The following is a 23,026-nucleotide window of genomic DNA, read 5'->3' as shown; positions in this document are numbered from 1 at the left end:
CTTAGGTACCGTAACTTCCGGTACAGCCTTTCTTTACAGTTCGTAAAGTTCATGGGTATGAGAACAGCGAAGGTTCCGGAGCTAGTTTGTGCTTTAGATTTCCCTGTTTCCATTTGCAGTTGGGTGAAGTGGTTAGAGCTGGAAGGGGACTCCTGGAATCAAACAATTTAACTCAAACATCTGGGAAAGACTTCGCTCTGAGGAAGGCCCTCTGAGACTTGTACTCCACTCTAGGGAACGGACTAGCCAGGACTGACAGTGGCCGGAAGTGAGGCTGCGGGGAATGGCCGCCGCTGCGACCATGGCTGCAGCCGCCCGGGAACTGGTATTGCGGGCTGGAACCTCAGATATGGAGGAGGAAGAGGGCCCGCTGGTGAGAGCGCGGAGCTGTTTCTCCTCCGAAAGGCCTGGGCTGGGTTTAGGCACAAGGGGCGGGGGGGAAGAACTTGGCTGCTACCCGTGATGTTACCTGTTTGGCTCCTCTTACCCTTCCCAGTGATCAGACCCGACCCTGAGCAGGTCACTAGTGGCTGCAACTCACGTTCTGGGACACAGTTTCAACTTCTCTCCACATTTTGGGGTAGAGTCAAGAAGCAATATAATATAAAGGTTAAGAACATGGCCTCTGGAGCCAGACTGCCTGGGTTCTGATTCCATCTCTGCCACTTACACGCTGTATGCCCTTCGGCAAGTTAATCAGCTTCTCTGTGCCATCATTTCCTACACATGTAAGGTGAGGAAGATAGAACCTACTTTAGACATTATCGTTAGGATCAGATGAATGAGTATGTGTAAGATGGCACCTGGCACGCAGGTAAACGCTATGTGTTTTGACATTTCTAGAAAGTCTGGGGAACCCCAGAGGTATGATAGAACTCCTGAGATATCAGGAGTCTGAGGGTCCTAAATTTAAGCGCAAGTTCTGCTCTATTCTCTGCAATTTCTAGTTTTCCTCATTTGGTCATCTCCACTGTCTTGTCTTTAGTTTAGTTTTGTTTTTTTGAGACTGGTCTCTCTGTGTTACCCAGGTGGTTGACCTTGAACTCCTGGTCTCCTCAGTCCTCGCGTCTCAGCTTCTAAGTAGTTGGGACTACAAGGAGCCCACCACCATGCTGGGCTACCTCCTTCAGTAAGGAGTCTTACTGAATCATCTGACTCCTTGTCATATTCCTTACCCATCAGCACAAAATAGGAGAGCGGGTACAATGGGAGACTTTTAGAATTTTTCAAAGCAGCACCTGTGCTCCCAGTAAAAGCACCTCTATCTCACTTGAAGGACTGGGGGTATTTAATTACATTTTTTCTTTCTGTCTTTCCCCGTACCCTACTCCCATTAACCTATCCCTTTTTAGGCCGGTGGTCCTGGGCTCCAGGAACCACTGCAACTTGGGGAGTTGGATATTACTTCTGATGAGTTCATCCTGGATGAAGTGGATGGTAAGTGATGGCATGGGGAGGGTGCAGTACCTGTAATCTGAGAGGCATGTGGGCTAGAAGGCATAAGGTAGGGATTGGTGTGCAGATACTCAATGTGGGGAGAGGGAACTGTGGAGCTGGACCCTTATGATGAACTTCTATTTCCAGTTCACATTCAGGCAAATCTGGAGGATGAGTTAGTAAAGGAAGCTCTTAAAACGGTGAGGCTTTCTCCTATGCTAATCTGCCCTTCTATCTACTCTCCCCCAAGAGGAAAAACAAGTCTCTTGCTTTTGTTGTATTAGCCTGGTGTCTGACCCTTTAGTCCTTCACTGATTCTGTTACAGTGTCCCTTTACTGAGACTTCCTCCTGACCTGTCATCTTTATGTTCTCCCAGGGTGTAGATCTCCGTCACTATTCAAAGCAAGTTGAGCTGGAGCTACAGCAGATTGAACAGAAATCCATTCGGGATTGTATCCTCCAGCAGAGGGAAGGGGCAGTGCTATTGACCTGGGGATTTTATGGTGTGTGGTACAGATGGCCCAGCTGGGGTCCACATCTCTGAGGCTTCTGTCCCTTCAGAGAGAAATTGGAGAGGTACTACAAATCTGAGGATCTCCATCTTCACCATGAGGCCCCTTGACTTTTTGTGGGTCAGATATTCAAGAGAGTGAGAATATAGCATCCCTGCACAACCAGATCACAGCCTGTGATGCCGTCCTGGAGGTTAGTAATTATGACCTGTGACCCATAATAGCTACTCTGAACCAGATCATGGACTCTAGTGCCGTTTTTAGGTCATCATCCTCAAGATGGGACAGGTTAGGATAATTTTCAAGATGACCTCAGGAGCCTTTTTTGTTATCACTGCCATATTTAATGTTATTTCCTGGCAATCTATGAGGTTTATCATCTGCTACCCTCATGGACTGATCAATACTGAGGACTTCACCAAGAGGCTTTGGTGGCCCACTTGTCCCCTACCAACTCTATAGCACTCCAGCAACATCTTCTACCCTCCCTACAGCGAATGGAGCAGATGTTGGGAGCTTTTCAGAGTGACCTCAGCTCCATCAGCTCTGAGATTCGGACACTGCAGGAACAGTCAGGAGCCATGAACATTCGACTTCGAAATCGCCAGGCAGTTCGGGGGAAACTTGGGGAACTCGTTGATGGTCTGGTGGTGCCTTCTGCTCTGGTCACGTGAGTTACCAGTTTGAAGGGTCATAATGTCCATAGTAGGTGAATGGGCTGGGGTGACCTACCCTCTTTACCACATGGGTCTCCTAGCTCCACGTTAAGTGATTTTTAGAAATTAGTAGCCGGGCTAACAACCATTTCTTTAGGCATCAAATATTAAGATTAAGAATGATGCAGGGTCAGGTGTGTAGTGGGGAAGTCCAGGAATAGAAAACTTTGTACATGTGTCCTGATATACGGTACAATGCAGGGTGGTAGCATGACAGAGGCTGGATGTAAGGAATGTGGTCTAGGTCTGGTTTAGGAATGTCTGGTTCTCCCTTATAACTCATGTCACCCCTTCCTGCTACCCAGGGCAATTCTAGAGGCTCCAGTGACAGAACCCAGGTTTTTGGAGCAGCTACAGGAGCTGGATGCCAAGGCAGCCGCAGTCAGAGAGCAGGAAGCTAGAGGCACAGCGGCCTGCGCAGACGTCAGAGGCGTGCTTGATCGGCTCCGGGTCAAGGTGGGAAGTAGGGATGGATACCCTGGAGGCTACTAGAAGCAGCCTTCCCAAGACCTTTGGTATGGATTTCCTTGGCAGAGCTCACTGTAGCCTGTCTCCAAGAACTTCACCTTGCCTTTTCCGGGCAGCCCCACTCTTGCCTCCCTGGGTTTCCCTGAAAATCTTAAAATACCAAAGAGGTGTTCACCACCCTTCTGTCTATGTTTACCGTTTGTTGCTTCCTCCAGTTCCTCTCATACAGTAAAAGGGTTGCAGCTTCATGCCCTGTGTTTGGTTCCCCACATCTAGGCAGTGACGAAGATCCGAGAGTTTATCCTCCAGAAGATTTATTCCTTCAGGAAACCAATGACCAACTATCAGATCCCCCAGACAGCCCTGCTGAAGTACAGGTCATCACCCCAAGGAAGTGCATGGGATGGTCTTTGAGCATTTGAGCAGCCTAGTGTGGGCATCTGGTTTCTTGGGCAGACAGGTAGACTGACATGTTCTTAACCCTTCTAGATTCTTCTATCAGTTTCTGCTTGGCAATGAACGAGCAACAGCTAAGGAGATCAGGGATGAATATGTGGAGACGCTGAGCAAGATCTACCTGTCTTACTACCGTTCTTACCTGGGGCGGCTCATGAAGGTGCAGGTAAGGCCAGGAGGGAGAGGCATTCCTGGGCACATGGACTGGGAGGAGGGGACATCTCTGGGCAAGGAATATTTTACCATGCTATGGGAAGAGTTGGTTATCAGTTCTCTTTTCTGTTTTCTTAGTATGAGGAAGTTGCTGAGAAAGATGATCTGATGGGTGTGGAAGATACGGCAAAGAAAGATATCCTAGTACTGGGGAACCCTCATGCCAGGCCTTGAGAGTGGGAGGACTTTCGGCTCCAGCCACCAAGGCACTGCTCCTTACCTTTTCCTATGGGACTGAAACCTTTTAGAAAGTGATGAAAGTTATAGTCTCTCTTCCTAGAAAGATGCACACATCATTTTGAAACGTAGTTTTGCATATGATTGCAGGGGAGGGAGAGACCCCCTGAAGCCCATTCACAGATGTCAGGTGAAGTGGGGCCCCAGTACTGGGAAAGGGGGCTGGCTGGGGTTCCCGCAGATAGTCTTTGGGCCCAGTTATGGTCTCGTTGTTTTCCCTGACGCTGACCCATCTTACGATTCTTTTCAAAGCCATCGCTCCGCAGCAGGAACACCATTTTCACCCTAGGAACCCGTGGCTCTGTCATCTCCCCAACTGAACTTGAGGCCCCCATCCTGGTGCCTCACACAGCCCAGCGTGGAGAGCAGAGGGTATGAGGAGGAATAAGCTTCAGTCATGAAGAAGACTCTGAGCATGAGGGGAGGGAAGGCCAGACCTCAGGGCAAAGCTTCCCAACCTGCAGGCCCTGTCTCAATCCCCTTAGACTTGAGAATGGTCTTCTCCAATCACTTCAGCGTGCTATGATGTGAAAAGAGCTGAGAACCATTGACTTAAGGGCATGCAGAGGGGAGAGACTGGCTGAAGGGAATGACGGTCAGAGGCAGGTGTTGAGGTGGATACAAGAGTACCGACAGCAAGAGGGTGTAGGCCCTTCTTTTACCCCTGTGTTCCCTCAGCTTTTCAGTGCCCATTCAGGATGCTCTTTGACAGCCTGGACCTAGATGGATGCGAAGGGTCTGCTCAGCTCTTATTACCCAGGTTTATTGATTTTCCAGCCATGTCCATGGGAAGTCAGTGTTGGGGTCCATCCCTTCTGTTTTTCTTTACTTCTCCTCTCCTAGTATCCATTTGAGGCCCTCTTCCGCAGCCAGCACTACGCCCTCCTAGACAATTCCTGCCGCGAATATCTTTTCATCTGTGAATTTTTTGTTGTGTCTGGCCCGGCTGCACACGACCTGTTCCATGCTGTCATGGGCCGTACACTCAGCATGACCCTGGTAAGATTCCTATTTCAGGTACCATTCAATACCTTTGTCCCCAGTCTTCATCAGCAGCATAGTGGGGTCATGGCTGGTAGAACTGAAATCGGGATCACCTCATTCTAAAATGTCTGAGCCTTGGCTGGGTGTGGTAGCTCATGCCCATAATCCCGGCACTTTGGGAGTCTGAGGCAGTAGGATTGCCTGAGCTCAGGAGTTTGAGACCAGCCTGGGCAACAACCTCATCTCTACAAAAAATAAAAAATTATCTCGGTGTGTGTTGGTGTGTGCCTCTGGTCCCAGCTACTTGAGATGCTGAGGTGGAAGGATTGCTTGACCCCAGGAGGTCAAAGCTGCAGTAATCTCTGCACTCCAGCCTGGGAGGCAGAGTAAGACCTGTCTCAAAAAAACAAAAACAAAAGGTCTAAGCCTTGTTACTTAGACTTGTTACAGCGTTACTCCCCATGAAATCCTCAGAGCTTAGGTTCCCTGAGATTTACCCCTAGTGCTGACCCACAATCAGAGAATAGCACGTGAGAATTGAGGGGCCCCTAAATCTTGGTGCTCAAGCCCCTGACCCAACCTCAGTCCGGAACTCTGCTATGACAGGCTTGTGATCATAGATCCTGGTGGGGCTGGGTGCAGTGCCTTATGCCCGTAATCCCAGCACTTTGGGAGACGAAGGCAGGAAGATTGCTTGAGACCAGGAGTTCGAGACCAGCCTGGGCAACATGGGGAGAGCTTGTCTCTAAAAAAATTAAAAAAAATAAAACTTAACCATGCATGGTGGTGTGCACTCGTGGTCCCAGCTACTCAGGAGGCTGAGGTGGGAACATCACTTGAGCCCAGGTGTTTGAGGCTGCAGTGAACAATGATTGTACCACTGCAGTCCAGCCTAGGTGACAAAGCAAGAACCTGTCTCTAAAAAACGCCAAAAATTACAGGTGCAGTGGCTCACACCTGTAATCTCAGCACTTGGAGGCCAAGGCAGGCAGATCATCTGAGGTCAGGAGTTCGAGACCAGCCTGGCCAACATGGAGAAATTCTCTCTCTACTAAAAATACAAAAATTAGTCAGGCGTGGTGGTGGGCACCTATAATTCCAGCTACTCAGGAGGCTGAGGCCAGAGAATTGCTTGAACCAGGGAGGCAGGCGGAGGTTACAGTGAGCTGAGTTTGCGCCATTGCATTCCAGCTTGGGCGACAAGAGCAAAACTCTGTCTCAAAAAAAAAAAAAAAAAAAAAAAAGCCAAAAACAGATTCTGGTGGGCCAGGCAGCAGGACCACCTGGGTGGCAGTGGACAGGAAAGCAGGGGGCATTTCCCTTTTAGGCCTCTCTCTTCTCTCTTGTCCAGTGCATCATCCCCAATGAAACACGTGTTTGTTCACAGCCACTAAGGACAACAAACTAACAAACATTCTCGTTTAAACCTCTGCTTGTTCCCCAATCACAGAAACACCTGGAGTCCTATCTCACTGACTGCTATGATGCCATTGCTGTGTTTCTCTGTATCCACATTGTTCTCCGGTTCCGCAACATTGCAGCAAAGAGGGATGTTCCTGCCCTGGACAGGTCACTGAATTCTGGTCCTTGATGCCCAACAGGCCATGAACTCTCTTGGTCTTACATGGCTCTACCCTGACCTTAGACTCCTACTGACTTGGTATCATCAACCTTTATTCCTGTTCATTTGCTCTGGAGGCAGTACTGCTGCCTTTTGACTCCCATTTCTCCAACCACCGCCCTCTACAACTGGCTGTTGACCATTGAACTGAATGATGCCCTACTCCCTCCCATCCCTCTCCCACATTCTTTGCCAGCTGACCTCTGATTCTGATTAAGTCCACAGGTACTGGGAACAGGTGCTTGCCTTGCTATGGCCACGGTTTGAGCTGATCCTGGAGATGAATGTCCAGAGTGTCCGAAGCACTGACCCTCAGCGCCTTGGGGGGTTGGATACTCGGCCCCACTATGTGAGGGAGGGCAAGGGTAACAAAGGGTTCTTGAAAGGCAGGGCTCGAAGTTTCATTGTGTGGGTTGGCCAAGGTCATAGTTGTGTCAAGGTCACAGCATGCTATGAGCAGGCATGCTGGGAGGGTGGTAAAACTCATGGTGGGTGGTGCACTGTGGGTAGGAGGGACTGGAGGCAAAGTTAAATCACATGGAGATGGGTTGGCCAAAGGAGTTAGGAGGTTGTGTTGGTTGGGTCAGGAGGTGGGTGTGATTTTCCTTCCCACTCTCTCCTAGATCACACGCCGCTATGCAGAGTTCTCCTCTGCTCTTGTCAGCATCAACCAGACGATTCCCAATGAAAGGACCATGCAATTGCTGGGACAGTTACAGGTGAGGGTTGGACCGGAGAGACTTCCCAGCAGCAGGGCTGTTGCCAGTGGGTGGAGCCCGAGGAGGGGCCAGATGGGGGCCAGATGACCTTGCTTTCTGGTGTCACCGCTTCCTCTCCTCTCTGCCTTTTCAGGTGGAGGTGGAGAATTTTGTCCTCCGAGTGGCAGCTGAGTTCTCCTCAAGGAAGGAGCAGCTTGTGTTTCTGATCAACAACTATGACATGATGCTGGGTGTGCTGATGGTAATAGATGCTCCTCTTCCTTGTCTTCCTACCCAGAAAGTTTGGTTTCTCCCACTGCTCTGTCAGCTCTGTGACGGCAGAGATGATACCTGTCTTGTTCAGTGTTTTACTCTTGGAGTCTGGCACAGTGTCTGGTGTAGTACAGTAAGGGGGGAATGAAGGGGACATCCTGAAGTGAAGAACTGCTTTCTCCAAACTTGACCTTTCCCTTTGTCTTCCCTTAGGAACGGGCCGCAGATGACAGCAAAGAGGTTGAGAGCTTCCAGCAGCTGCTCAATGCTCGGACACAGGTAGGGTGTGGGGAAAAGGGAAGGGACAGCCTTGTGTGCTGTTTTTAGCTGTGTGTGTGTGTGTGTGTGTGTGTGTGTGTGTGTAGGGAGTGGCATAGTGGACCTCAGGTACATGGAATTACTGTAACTCTTGATTCACAACATACTGTCATTATTGGTCTATTTTATTTTGCCTTTGGATTTTTTTTTTTTTTTTTGAGGCAGGGTCTCTCTCTGTCACCCAGGCTGAAGTGCAGTGGCACGAACATGGCTCACTGCAGCCTCAACCGCCTGGGCTTGAGCGATCCTCCTACCTTAGCCCCCTGGATAGCTGGGACCACAGGCATGAGCCACCATGCCTGGCTAATGTTCTATTTTTAGAATGAATTTTATTTTTTTCTTTATCCATCCCCTCAAGCATTTATCTTTTGTGTTATAAACAATCCAATTACACTCTAAGTTATTTAAAAATGTACAATTAAGTTATAATTGACTATAGTCACCCTGTTGTGCTATCGAATGGGTCTTATTTTTTTTTTGAGACGGAGTCTAGACCTGTTGTCCAGGCTGGAGTGCAATGCTACGATCTTGGCCCACTGCAACCTCTGCCTCCCGGGTTCAAGGGACTCTCCTGCCTCAGCCTCCCGAGTAGCTGAGATTACAGGCGTGCACCACCATGCCCTGCTAATTTTTTGTATCTTCAGTAGAGATGGGGTTTCACCATGTTGGCCAGGCTGGTCTTGAACTCCTGACCTCGTGATCCACTCTCCTCAGCCTCCCAAAGTGCTAGGATTGCAGGCCTGAGCCACCATGCCCAGTCATTCTTTCTACTTCTGTTTGTACCCATTAACCATCCCCACCTCCTCCCTAGCCTCTACTAGCCTTGCCAGCCTCTGGTAGCCATCCTTCTACTCTCTTCGTGCATGAGTTCAATTGTTTTGATTTTTAGATCCCACAAATAAGTGAGAAGAGGTGAGGTTTGTCTTTCTGTGCCTAGCTTATTTCACTTACTATAATCTCCAGTTCTATTCATGTTGCTGCAAATGACTGGGTCTCATTCTTTTTTATGGCTAAATAGTACTCCATTGTGTATACGTCCCACATTTTCTTTACCCATTCATCTGTTGATGGACACTTAGGTTGCTTTCAAATCTTAGCTACTGTGAACAGTACTGCAGCAAACATGTAGTGCAGATACCTGTTGAATGTACTGATTTCCTTTCTTTTGGGTATATACCCAGCGGTTGGATTGCTGGATGGTATGGTAGCTCTACTTTTAGTTTTTTGAGCAACCTCCAAACTGTTCTCCATAGTGTTTTACTAATTTACATTCCCACCAGCAGTGTATAAGGGTTCCCTTTTCTTCACATCCTCGCCAGCATTGTTATTGCCTGTCTTTTGGAGAAAAGCCATTCTGACTGGGGTGAGATGAGATCTGATTGTAGTTTTGATTTGCATTTCTCTGATGATAGTGATGGTGAGCCCCTTTTCATATATGCCTGTTTGCCATTTGGGGTCTTTTGAGAAATGCCTATTCAAATCTTCTGCCCGTTTTTAAATAGGATTATTAGACTTTGTCATGTAGAGTTGTTTGAGCTCCTTATATATTCTGGTTATTAATCCCTTGGCAGATGGGTAGTTTGCAAATATTAGTTGTCTCTTCACTTTGTAGTTTCTTTAGCTGTGCAGAAGCTTTTTAACATCATGTGATCCCATTTGGCCATTTTTGCTTTGGTTGCCTGTGCTTGTGAGGCTTGTGCCCAAGAAATTTTTGCCCAGACCAGTATCTTGGAGATTTTCCCTACTGTTTTCTTGTAGTAGTTTCATAATTTGAGGTCTTAGATTTAATCCTTTGATTTCGTTTTGTATAATAGGGATATAGTTTCATTTTTCTGCATAATGGATAGCCAGTTTTCCCAGCATCATTTATTGAAGTGACTATCTTTTCTTTCTTTCTTTTTTTGAGACAGAGTCTTGCTTTATCGCCCAGGCTGGAGTGCAGCACTGTGGTGTTGGCTCATTGCAACCTCCACCTCCTGGGTTCAAGCAATTCTCCTGCCTCAGCCTCCTGAATAGTGGGATTACAGGTGCCTGCCACCATGCTCAGCTAATTTTGTATATTTAGTAGAGATGAGGTTTCACCATGTTGGCCAGGGTGCTCTTGAACTCCTGACTTCAAGTGATCCTCCTGCCTTGGCCTCCCAAAGTGTTGGGATTATAGGTGTGAGCCACCATGCCTGGCCAGGAGACTATCTTTTCCCCAGTGTATGTTATTGGCACTTTTATCAAAAATGAGTTTACTCTAGGTGTGTACTGGCTAATTTTTTAATTTTGTAGAGACAGTGTCTTGCCATGTTGCCCGGGCTGTCTTGAATCCCAGCTTTCAAGTGAAAAATCTTATGATTTTTTTTTTTTTTTTTTTTTTTGAGAGACGGAGTCTCATTTTGTCTCCCACCCTGGAGTGCAGCGACCACAATCTTGGCTCACTGCAACCTCTGCCTCCCAGGTTAAGCAGTCCTCTTGCCTCAGCCTCCTGAGTAGCCAGGACTACAGGCGTGTGACACCATGCCCAGCTAATTTTTGTATTTTTAGTAGAAATGGGGTGTAGGGCTGTCAGCCCCACAGGGTCGTGGGGTGTCCCTTATGCTGTGCTGAGGTGCAAGATCCAAGAAGTAAAGAAACAGGACATTGAAGAACTGGAGAAGAGTAGCTGGAGTTGGGGGGGCCACACCACCTATGAGTAGAGACAAGCAAGGCCCTGAACGTCCAGAAGCATCTGCATTTATTAGGTACAAGCAGGGGGAAGGGTCCTAAGTGAGGTCATCATCTATAGGCTTAGTCATAGGGCATACATAATCACATGAGTAACAAGCGAAGGGGCCACCCCATTATGTCACCTGGGCAGAGAGGTGGGCCGTGCGCAGTAGGGGGCTGTGCCGTGTACAGTAGTAGAGGGTCGTGTACAGAAAAGGAGTGCACCCCCATTAGGTCACTGAAGCAAGGATGTAGGCTGTGTGCAGCAGGTGTCATGCGCAACACTTCTTATCTGGGGGTGGAGACTTCAAAGGATTTCTAATAGAAGGATACTATAAGCCAATGCAGTGGGAGATGACAGACTTGTGCTTTTCTCTAAGATATTTATGGGAGGATGATTTGAGCTAGCACAGAATCGAGAAAAGACCTGACAGGGTGTAAGCCGCAGTGACCGGTCACACTGGGAGGTTCTTCTCCCTCTGTTTTTTGCAGAGTCTCAGGCCTGAGGCCTACTTTCCACAGGAACTGGATGCAAGGTACTACAATTCCTCTTTCAGGAAGAGAGGCCCTTGCTCCAAGCCTGCTGTACAGCGTTTCCCCTTTCAGGCAGGGACGCCACCGCCTGGGTCTTTGGTTCTTGTCCTGGTCTGGTTGTTTTCCCATGTACTGCTTCCGCTTTGTGACTGCTCTAGGCATTCTTCCTACTACAAACTACTATATGGTTATATAGAAGGATTATATAAATCAGCACTAAATATGTCAGTACAGCTCTGACTACAATATCTATATGATTATATAGAAAGAGTATATGGAACTAAGTATGCTAGATATAAGTATTAAGTATGATTATATAAGCTAGATATATGTAAGCAGTAAGTTATACTTCAGGCACTAATTCTATAAACTAATATATGATTGTATATAAAGGATTACATAAAGGAAATAGCTGAGTAATAACACTATAACCTAAGATATTCTTCAGGCACTAATTGTGCCTGGGGTTTGCACAGCTTTCCTTCCTCATTGCCCATGTTGGGGGTTACCCACAATGGGGTTTCACCATGTTGGCCAGGCTGATCTTAAACTCCTGACCTTAGGTGATCCACTCGCCTCAGCATGAGCACTGTGCCCGGCCCAGATTCTGTGTTTAATGACACTGAAAAACAGAATGAAATTTTGTTTTGGTATATATATAGCTTTACTTTTAAAAGCAAGAACATGCACAAAAACGGGGGGAAAAAGCAAGAGCACAAAAAATGCAACATTTAGATCAACGAGAGGCTGTGCATGAGGCACAGGGATGGTTTGAGGAGGATTTCATAGTTTGATGGTAACTTCTGCCAATCTGCTACTTCTTGGATTGTGTGTTGTGTTCCTGGGTGTTTATATCATTAAAAAACAAAACAGGCCAGGTGCGGTGGCTCATGCCTATAACCCCAGCACTTTGGGAGGCTGAGGCAGGCGGATCACCTGAGGTCAGGAGATCGAGATGATCCTGACTAACATGGTGAAACCCCACCTCTACTAAAATAGAAAAAATTAGCCAGGCGTGGTGATAGATGCCTGTAGTCCCAGCTTCTTGGGAGGCTGAGGCAGGAGAATCGCTTGAACCCAGGAGGTGGAGGTTGCAGCAGTGAGCTGAGGTTGCAGTGAGCTGAGATTGCACCACTGCACTCCAGCCTGGGCAACAGACAAAGAAACAAAGAAACAAAGAACTGCACTGGGCTGTTTTATTTTTTTAATGATATAAACACTGATGATATGTTTTTTTTAAAAAAAAAATTAAAAGCCACATGGTGGTAAGCACTTGTAGTCCTAGCTATTTGGGAGACAAAGGCAAGAGGACCACTTGAAATCCAGGAGTTTGAGGCTACAGCGAGCTATGATAATGCCATTGTAGTCCACCATAGGCAACAGAGCAAGACCCTGTCTCAAACAGCACAACAACAAAAAAAAAACCCCAGAATCAGAGAATTCTTTTCAGGCAAAATTTTGCTAATATTGTCATGTTATTGCATATAGCTATAGCTAATTCTTTTTAATTGCCATATGTGACTTATGTGATTAAACAGATTCTATAAATGGATTATTTCCAGTTTCTTGCTTCTGTGAGCATTGTTTTATGAATAATCATGTCTTTTAGCACACATAGATATTGATTATCTTCATCAAAAGTTTCTTTTGGGTATAAACCTAGCACAGTAGTCTAGCTGCTTATAAGATATGCAGTGTTAGTCTTTATGAGACAATGCTAAATTGTTTTCCTAAGTAGTTACTTCTTACTAGCAATATGTAAGAATTGCTACTGAGCCACATTTTCTCCATGTGGTATTATCAGACCTTTGCCATTGTGTTATCTCAACATGTGGTATTATCAGACCTTTGCCATTTTTTTTCTTTTCCTTTTTTTTTTTTAGAGATCAGGGATGCTGCTAAAGATGCTTGGGATCAGAAATGTTTCAGATTTTGATTTTTTTTCAGGTTTTGGATTACTTGCATTATTTTTACTGGTTAGCGCCTGTAGTCTGAAAATCTGAAATCTGGAATGCTCCAAAGAGCATTACCTTTGAGCATCATGTTGATACTCAAAAACTTCCAGATTTTGGAGCATTTTGGATTTCAGATTATTGGATTAGGGATACTCAACCTGTATTTCAATGGGTCTTTATTTGTAATTTCCTGATTAGGAATGACATTGAGCATCATTTCAAATGTTTAGTAACTGTACAATTTTTTTTTTTTTTTTTCTGTAAAATGTCTGTTGTAGCTTTTGACCTTTTAAAAATTGGGTTGTGGCTGGGCATGGTGACTCATGCCTGTAATCCCAACACTTTGGGAGGCTGAGGCGGACGGATCACTTGAGGCCAGGAATTTGAGACCAGCCTGGCCAGCATAGTGAAACCTTGTCTCTACTAGAAGTACAAAAATTAACCAGGCATGGTGCGCATGCCTGTAGTCCCAGCTCCTCAGTGGGGCTGAACCTGGAAGGTGGAGTTTGCAGTGAGCCAAGATTGTGCTACTGCACTCCAGCCTCGGTTACAGAGCATGACTCTGTTTCAAAAAATAAAGAAAAAAATAAATCTCCTAGTATTTTTTGATTTATAAGAGTTTTTTGTATCGTCGACATACTAACCTTGTTGATTATATAGGTTACAGATTATCTTTCAGTATGTATCTTTTTACTTTTTTTTTAAGAAAGATTGGGTTTCACCATATTGGTCTGGCTGGTCTTGAACTCATCCTGACCTCAGGTGATCCACCTGCCTCGGCCTCCCAAAGTGCTGGGATTACAGGTGTGAGCCACTGCGCCTGGCCGTACTTTTTTTTTGGTAAGATAAGGGTCTTGCTATGTTGCTCAGGCTGGTCTTAGACTCCTGGGCTCAAGAGATCCTTGTACCACATTTTTGGTTTTTTAAATGTTGCTTTTTATGAAAGAAATTTGTAATTTTAGGCCGGGTGCGGTGGCTTAAGCCTGTAATCCCAGCACTTTGGGAGGCCGAGGCGGGTGGATCACGAGGTCAAGAGATCGAGACCATCCTGGTCAACATGGTGAAACCCCGTCTCTACTAAAAATACAAAAAATTAGCTGGGCATGGTGGTGCGTGCCTGTAATCCCAGCTACTCAGGAGGCTGAGGCAGGAGAATTGCCTGAACCCAGGAGGTGGAGGTTGTGGTGAGCCGAGATCGCGCCATTGCACTCCAGCCTGGGTAACATGAGTGAAACTCCGTCTCAAAAAAAAAAAAAAAAAAAAAGAATTTCCTTATTATTCCAAAGCCAGAAAAATACTGTGCTACATTTTCTTCTTAATATTGTAGAATTTTGACCAGGTGCGGTGGCTCACACCTGTGATTCCAGCACTTTGGGAGACTGAGGCAGGAGGATCACTTGAACCCAGGAGTTCAAGACCAGTCTAGGCAATATAGTGAGACCTTGTCTCTACAAAAAATTAAAAAAAAATTAGCCAGGCATAGTGGCACACACCTGCAGTCTCTGCTACTCAGGTAGCTGAGGTGGGAGGATTGCTTGAGCCTGGGCGGTTGAGGCTGCAGTGAGCCCTGTTTGTGCTACTGCACTCCAGCCTGGGCAAGAGTGAGACCCTGTCTCAAAAAAAAAAAAAAAAAGAAAAAACAAATATATATACAATTTTTTTGTTACCTTTAAGTCTGAAATTTACTTGGAATTAATTTTAGTGTATGATGTGAGGTAGGGATCTATTTCTTTTTTTTATGTGGATAGTTGGCCCGGAACCATTTATAGAAAATCCTTTCTTTTTTTTTGAGACAGAGTCTTGCTCTGTCACCTAGGCTGGAGTGCAGGGCCATGATCTCAGCTCACTGCAACCTCTGCCTCCCGGGTTCAAGTGATTCTCCCACCTCAGCCTCCTGAGTAGCTAGGATTATAGGCATATACCACTATGCCCAGCTAATTTTTGTGGTTTTGGTAGAGATGGAGTTTCACCATGTTGGCCAGGCTGGTCTCCAAAAGTTTTCACATTTTAAAAAGTCTTTAAGGATTTTGATTAGAATTACATTGTCTATAGATTCATTTGGAAGAATGGATACTTGTGATATTGAAACTTCCTGTTGATAATCAGAGACAGGTTTTGCTCTGTCACCCAGGTTGGAATGCAGTGGCACAATCATAGCTCACTGCAGCTTTGAACTCCTAGGCTCAAGTGCCTCTCCTGTCTCAGCCCCCTGAGTAGCTATCACTAGAGGCACACAGCACCGCAGTTGGCTTTTTAAAAAAATTTTCTGTAGAGACTATACAATTTAAAAATTTAATTTTTTGTAGTGTCTCACTATGCTGGGATTATAGATTTTTTTTTTTTTTTGAGACAGAGTCTCACTCTGTTGTCAGGCACCAGGCTGGAGTGCAGTGGCACAATCTTGGCTCACTGCAACCTCCGCCTCCCGGTTCAAGCAATTCTCCTGCCTCAGCCTCCCGAGTAGCTGGGACTACAGGCACACGCCACCATACCCAGCTAATTTTTTGTATTTTTAGTAGAGACGGAGTTTCACCATGTTGGCCAAGATGGCCTCGATCTCCTGACCTCGTGATCCGCCCGCCTCAGCCTCCCAAAGTGCTAGGATTACAGGCTTGAGCCACCGCACCCGGCCTGGGATTATAGATGTAAGCCACCTCACCTGGCCTCCCTCTCCAATTTTTAAGATAGTCTTTTAATGTCTTTTGATAACTTTTCTAAATTTTCAGCACAAAGACACTGTAGGTCTTTTGTCATATTTATTTTTAGGTGGGCATAGTATGTATGTTTAGTCCTACAGGAATAAATAAATCTTTCTTAATTTTTTGTCTTTAGCGTCTTATATTTTTGATCTCTTACCCTACTGGCTAACACTCCCAGGATTATATTTAAAGGTTGAATAGAAAGGTGATAGTGAGAACTCTTCGTATTTTGAAAGGCTGGCTGCAAGCGCAGTGGCTCATACCTGTAATCCTAGTACTTTGGGAGGCTGAGATGGGAGAATCTCTTGAGCCCAGGAGTTCAAGGAGATCAGCCTGGGCAACACAGTGAGACCCCATTTCTTAAAAAAAATATTAGCCATGTGTAGTGGCATGCACCTGTATTCCTAGCTACTTAGGAGGTTGAGGTTGGATGATTGCAGGAGATCAAGGCACCCACAAAGATGCACTTAACCAGTGGTCTCTGCTGAGAGCAGGTGGGATTTGTCACGGGATTTGCCAGGTATAGAGAGCTAGCTGCCATCAATGCTTTTGGTTCTTTTTGATCCAGCTGCTGCTTGATACTATGTAGGAAAGATTGTTAAAGCCCAGGGCACTATTTCCCTCTGGTCACTCTTCTGCTATCAAGGTGTTCTCTTTTGCATAAAGAAAGCTTGAAGTTCATTTAAGTCCAGACTAGTACTTCTATAGGAATATAATGCATGTCACAAATGTGAACCACTTAAATAATTTCAAAGTTTCTAGAAGCTACATTAAAAAGTAAGGAAAAACATAAAATAATTTTTTTTTTTTTTTTTTGAGACGGAGTTTCGCTCTTGTTACCCAGGCTGGAGTGCAATGGTGTGATCTCGGCTCACCGCAACCTCCGCCTCCTGGGTTCAGGCAATTCTCCTGCCTCAGCCTCCTTAGTAGCTGGGATTACAGGCATGTGCCACCATGCCCAGCTAATTTTTTGTATTTTTTTAGTAGAGACGGGGTTTCACCATGTTGACCAGGATGGTCTCGATCTCTTGACCTTGTGATCCACCCACCTCAGCCTCCCAAAGTGCTGGGATTACAGGCTTGAGCCACCGCGCCCGGCCTGAAATAATTTTTTAAACCACTGCATCTAAAACATTATTATTTCAACATGTAATCAATAAAAAATAATAATGACGTCAGCACAGGGAGTCACACCTGTAATCCCAGCACAGGCCAAGGCTGGGAGGATCACTTAAGCCCAGGAGTTCAAGACCAGCTTGGACAACATAGTGAAACCCCATCTCTACAAAAAAAAAAAAAAATTATTGGGGTCTGGTAGCATATGCCTGTTAGTCTCAGCTACTCAGAAGGCTAAGGTCGATAATCACAGAGCCAGGAAAGTTGAGGCCGTAGTGAGCTGTGATCGTACCACTGCATTCCAGCCTGGGTGACAGAGCAAGACCCTGTCTCCAAAAAAAAAAAAAAAAAAAAGGTAACAGTATACTTAAAATTTTTTCCAATATAAAGTCTTCAGAATTGGGTATATATATCATGCTTACAACACATTTCAGCTCAGACTAGCCCTGTTTCAAGTGATCAACAGCTACATGTAATTTATGACTACTGTGTAGCATTGGTCATCAGCATTAGCTCAACTTTTCTCTGGCAGTCCACTCCCTATGTCCCACACTGCTACACTGTTGTTTGTACATGTGTGTGTGAGAGACTGCATTTAGACAACTAAATAGGCTGAATATGGTTATTTCATCTCTGTCCAAAATCACATCACAAAGATGCCTTGGTTATAGAAAGATCCTTCTTGCAGCACGTCTCCCTAGTCTCATATTAGATATCTCACATCCTCAGTGGATGTAAGTGAAGATTTTGAGGGAAGAATAGAAAAAATACAATTATTATTTTTCTTTTATATATATGTATACGTGTGTGTGTGTTTGTATATATGTGTGTGGTTTTTTTTTGAAGACAAGTTGCTGCTCTGTTGCCCAGGCTGGAGTGCAGTGGTATGATTTTGACTCACTGTAACTTCTGCCTCCTGGGTTCACGCGATTCTTGTACGTCAGCCTCCTGAATAGCTGGGATTACAGGCATTTGCCACCACACCCAGCTAATTTTTATATTATTTATTTATTTTTAAATGGAATAATAATTTCACTTTCTTCTTACAAGGTCTTATTGTCTGGGTTTTTGTTTTTGTTTTAATCTCCCTTTAACTTTTTATTATGGGAAATTTCAATATGCTAATAGAAGAGCATAGTGAACCCCCCAGGCACCATCAGTGATGTTCAGTGTGTAACAATTCATGGATAGTTTTGTTTCATCTATACGAACACCTATTGCTTACCCTCCTTTTGTGTCCCCCAGTTACTTTGAATTAAATCTTATACATTATTATCACTTGATCTGTATCGGAATGTGTTTTTATTTTTTATTTAAAAAGTTATTTTTTGAAATTATTTTGCTGTGCTGCCCAGGCTAGAGTGCAGTGGCATGATATAGCTCACTGCAGCCTTGAACTCCTGGGTTCAAGTGATCCTTTCACCTCAGCCTTCTGAGTAGCTGGGACCACAGTTGTGTTCCACCACACCTAGTAACAGAATGTGTTTTTTTTTTTTTTTTTTTTTTTGGAGACGGAGTTTCGCTCTTGTTACCCAGGCTGGAGTGCAATGGCGCGATCTCGGCTCACCACAACCTCCGCCTCCTGGGTTCAGGCAATTCTCCTGCCTCAGCCTCCTGAGTAGCTGGGATTACAGGCACACACCACCATGCCCAGCTAATTTTTTTGTAGTTTTAGTAGAGACGGGGTTTCACCATGTTGACCAGGATGGTCTTGATCTCTTGACCTCGTGATCCACCCGCCTCGGCCTCCCAAAGTGCTGGGATTACAAGCGTGAGCCACCGCGCCCGGCAACAGAATGTGTTTTAAAAACTATAATACATTATCATACTTAGAAAATTATCTTATTTAAAATAACTAATATTCAGATTACCCCAGTTATTTCATAAATGATTTTTTTTGTTTGTTTGAGACGGAGTTTCACTCTTGTTGCCCCCAGGCTGCAGTGCAATGGCCTGATCTCGGCTCACTGTAACTTCTACCTCCTGGGTTCAAGCTATTCTCCTGCTTCAGTCTCCTGAGTAGCTGGGATTATAGGCACCTGCCACCATGCCTAGCTAATTTTTGTATTTTTAGTAGAGATGGGGTTTCGTCATGTTGACCAGGCTGGTCTTGAACTCCTGACTTCAGGTGATCTACCCACCTCAGTCTCCCAAAATGCTGGGATTACAGGCATGAGCCACTGTGTTCAGCCTTCATAAATGATTTTTATGGTTCACATCAGGATTCATATAAGGTATATATATGTATATATGTCTTTATCTATAGATTTCCCTTACATCTTGGTCCCCTCTCCTCTGCAATTTATTTGTGGAAGAAACTGAGTTATTGAGTCATTTGTCATCTAGAACGATGTACAGTTTAGATTTTTGCTGACTGCATTCTGTGGTGTGCCTAACTGTTCCTCTGTTTGGTATATTTCTCATAAATGTGTAATTAGATGGAAAGGCTTGATCAAATTTAAATTAGATTTTTTTTTTACAGGAATATTTGAGAGATTTGAGAGGTAGTGGTATGTATTTCCATTAGGAAGCACATAATGTCTTCTTGGCTTTCTTTGTGGTGTTAGTAGCCATCAATTTCAGTGCCTAGATCCATTAATTAGATTTCTATATCTCCTACCATCTCAAAATTTTCTGTCTCCTGTCTGTGCTGTATTCTGAGTCCTTTCTTCAGTTATAAATTCTAGTTCATTGTATCATTCTTGTTAATCTGTTGACTTTATAAAACTGGCTTCCCATATCTAAATAATTTCCTTTTTTAAAGTCTGTTCATTCCTAATAGTTCTTATTAATTGGTCAATTTTATGTCTGCATCCTTAACTTTTTTTTTTTTTTTTTTTTGAGATGGAGTCTTGCTCTACTGCCCAGGCTGGAGCACAGTGGTGCAATCTCGGCTCACTGCAACTTCCGCCTTCCAGGTTCAAGCAATTCTCCCTGCCACAGCCTCCCAAGTAGCTGGGATTACAGGTGGCCTCTACCATGCCTGGCTCATTTTTGTATTTTTCAGTAGAGATGGGGTTTCACCATGTTGGCCAGGCTGGTCTTGAACTACTGACCTCAGGTGATCTGCCCGCCTCAGCTTTCCAAAGTGCGGGGATTACAGGTGTGAGCCACAGTACCTGGCCTATCCTTAACTTTAGACATTGCATACAGAACATACAACTGCTGCCTGTATTGGATAGTTCTAAGGTCAGCAGCTATTGCGTATTGTGTCTCCTAACTCTCTTGGTAGCTTCCCTTCTTCCATGTCTGGTGATCTTTAAGTTCATTGCTTGATCATAAACAGGGGAATTGTATGGGCCAAAATTAGGATTGAGGATATTTTTCTCCACAGAGGATTTGCCTTAACTTTTGCAGCAGCTGAAAGATGCCATTGACACGGATCTGCATTCATCTGATGTCAGAATTGGGCAAATCCGCTGACACCGGGACACCTATGTATATGTATTTGTGTCTTTCCAGGAGTTCATTGAAGAGTTGCTGTCCCCCCCTTTTGGGGGTCTGGTGGCATTTGTGAAGGAGGCTGAGGCTTTGATTGAGCGTGGACAGGCTGAGCGACTTCGAGGGGAAGAAGGTATGAGGAAAATGTGGTAATGGTGGGATCAGTGATAAGGGAAATAGAAAAGAAAAAGGAAAGGATACAGATTACTTGGGGGGCAGTGTAGAGTATGAAAGACTGGATCGAGAGAATCCAGAAAAGAGGGGTTTGATGGTAAGGATGGCTGTACCTTGGGGAGAACCTGCAGTCGAAGATCAGCCAGCCAGATCCCTCTCTGACACTCCCTTTCCTCCCGCTATCAGCCCGGGTAACTCAGCTGATCCGTGGCTTTGGTAGTTCCTGGAAATCATCGGTGGAATCTCTGAGTCAGGATGTAATGCGGAGTTTCACCAACTTCAGAAATGGAACCAGTATCATTCAGGTGACCTACAAGTCCCAGCCCCCACTCACATCCCCCATTATTTATTGTTTTCTTGCATCTTTTTGCTGGGCCTAGCATCATCTAAGTGACCCTTGGTCTTTAGCTACTAGCTGTGCCCAAAGCTCTGGTTGAGCCCTAACCTGATTTTGTGTGTGTGTGCAGTGGCAGTCTCAGCTCACTGCAACCTCCACCTCCCGGGTTCAAGCCATTGTCCTGCCTCAGCCTCCTGAGTAGCTGGGATTACAGGCACCTGCCACCACGCCCAGCTAATTTTTGTATTTTTAGTAGAGACAGGGTTTCACTGTGTTGGCCAGGCTGGTCTCAAACTCCCGACCTCATGATCCGCCCACCTCGGCCTCCCAAAGTGCTGAGATTACAAATGTGAGCCACCGTGCCCAGCTGCCTAAACTGATTCTTAATAATCACTGTCAGCACCACTTTACAATCTGATCCCTCAGTGACTTTCTTTGACCAGGGAGCACTGACCCAGCTGATCCAGCTTTATCATCGCTTCCACCGGGTGCTGTCCCAGCCGCAACTCCGAGCCCTTCCTGCCCGGGCAGAGCTCATCAACATTCACCACCTTATGGTGGAGCTCAAGAAACATAAACCCAACTTCTGATGTGCTGAAACCGCCCTGAGATCTGCCAGTCATCTGCATGGACTTCTGCACCCCATTCCATACCCTTCTTCACCTGGGGTCGCTCTTCCAGTTTCCCCTTGCCTCCCAGGCCTTTTACATGGCTTACCTGCCTTCCCTCCCAGCACCTTGCTCAACAGGATAAGCTGGATCCCCTTGGCCTTCTGAATCTCCCAGTGTCTTCAGGTTTCCCAAGACCACTTCCGTGTGGGCTTCCAAAATGGCCTTTATCATTTCCCCAGTCTGTCACCCTCCTCCCCTGCTCCCATACACCCAAGCTCTTTCTTCCCCTGTAAAAACCACGGCCTCAATCTCTGGTTCACTCAACTCTTGTCACCGTGTTCTGAGGCATGAAGCCTCAACTCTTGGAATTGCTGGCAAGGGGTGACTGCCTCTAAGTCATTGTTTTATTCAAAGTGATTTCTGTAGCTTTTTGATGTAAGGTCTCAGCAATTTGAACACTAACCCCTCCCCTCCTGGCTCAAGAATTACTCCCAAGACAGTCTGCAGAAAATAAATATTTAATATGATATAACAATCATCTCCCATTTCTTTTCTCCGTCCTCCTGAAGGCCTTCAGGTGGCCCCATCTCTTCTCTAGAGCCACCTTTCCTTTCTGACTGCTTCCTGGGCTTACTCCCTTCTGGTGAGTGTAACCTTTAACTTCTAGCTACTTCCAGGCCAGAAGAGGAAGGTGACCCCTGGTTAAAATGGCAGATGCTGCAAGGGCTGAGAACCAGGCCACAGCCCCAGACACTGTCCTGAGGGCTCCCGTGGGACAAGCCCAAGCTGACTCTGGAATTGCCTCCTCTCCCTCCGGAGCAGCTCCGCGGCTCCTCTGATTGAGGCTGTCAGAGCCCCTTGCTCAAGGGCTGCACCACCCAACCCACACCCAAACCGTTGGAGCAGGGATAGACCAGGCGAAATTTATCCATCTCATCCATTTCTGTTTTACTTGGAGCCTTCCTGCTGCCCTCGTCTTATGCCTCATTTGAACTTAGACTCTAGACTGGAGAGACACGATGACCCCTTTAAGGCATAAGAGGAGAGGCGCGGTTAAGGGGAAATGATAATTTGGGATGTTTCCTGTCTCCACTCCCAAGCTGTAAACATTCTGTCCCCAGGTCCCTGGAGAGTGGTGGAAAGAAAGCGGATGCTACTCCCCGCTTAGGCCCTCTGGATGGGGGACGTCTAGCCCGCTGGCGATAGGAGGTGTCCTGAGTGGGTCTGTGACTGCCGAGTACACCCACCGCGGAGAGGGAGTCTGCGAGAGAGAGAGAGAGAGAGAGAGACAGAGCTCTCCAGCTCTCGCCTTTTCAGGGTTCCGCCCCATTTCCGAGAGCCGCTCCCTGATTGGCTTGGGAAACCGTATCTCAGCGCTTTGGCCTAGCGGCTTTGAACTTGTTTGCGCCTGAGACCGAAATGCAGAGAAGGGCGAGTCCAAGGGGAGAGGTTTGGGGAATGAGCAATTCCTGATTGGCCGGGAGTGCCTTGGGGGCGGGGCCAGAACCGCGTCCTTAGGTGACCTCGCCCC

General features: G+C 45.9%; 1 protein-coding gene across 2 annotated transcripts; it reads left to right on the top strand.

Annotated features, from left to right (window-relative positions):
* Positions 1-40: 40 nt before the first annotated feature.
* Positions 41-22,027, top strand: VPS52 (VPS52 subunit of GARP complex). 2 transcript variants are annotated; one of them, XM_032253379.1, is made up of 20 exons: positions 41-373; positions 1,353-1,437; positions 1,585-1,637; positions 1,815-1,890; positions 2,076-2,143; positions 2,445-2,620; positions 2,972-3,122; positions 3,411-3,511; positions 3,624-3,756; positions 3,882-3,939; positions 4,279-4,412; positions 4,884-5,039; positions 6,475-6,593; positions 6,871-6,994; positions 7,269-7,364; positions 7,498-7,605; positions 7,830-7,895; positions 20,395-20,506; positions 20,734-20,852; positions 21,328-22,027. In XM_032253379.1, the coding sequence occupies exons 1-20, from the start codon at positions 284-286 to the stop codon at positions 21,472-21,474; spliced, it is 2,172 nt and encodes a 723-aa protein (XP_032109270.1). In that variant the 5' UTR covers positions 41-283; the 3' UTR covers positions 21,475-22,027. The 2 variants fall into 2 exon arrangements, with proteins under 2 accessions (XP_032109270.1, XP_032109271.1); XM_032253380.1 differs by lacking the exon at positions 4,884-5,039.
* Positions 22,028-23,026: the final 999 nt, after the last annotated feature.

The sequence above is a fragment of the Sapajus apella genome, unplaced genomic scaffold, assembly GCF_009761245.1.
Source record: "Sapajus apella isolate SASKATOON/1434 unplaced genomic scaffold, GSC_monkey_1.0 scaffold83, whole genome shotgun sequence".
Classification (NCBI taxonomy): Eukaryota; Metazoa; Chordata; class Mammalia; order Primates; family Cebidae; genus Sapajus; species Sapajus apella.
Note: the sequence above shows the minus strand (reverse complement) of the source record. Positions and strands in the feature narration are given on the sequence as shown.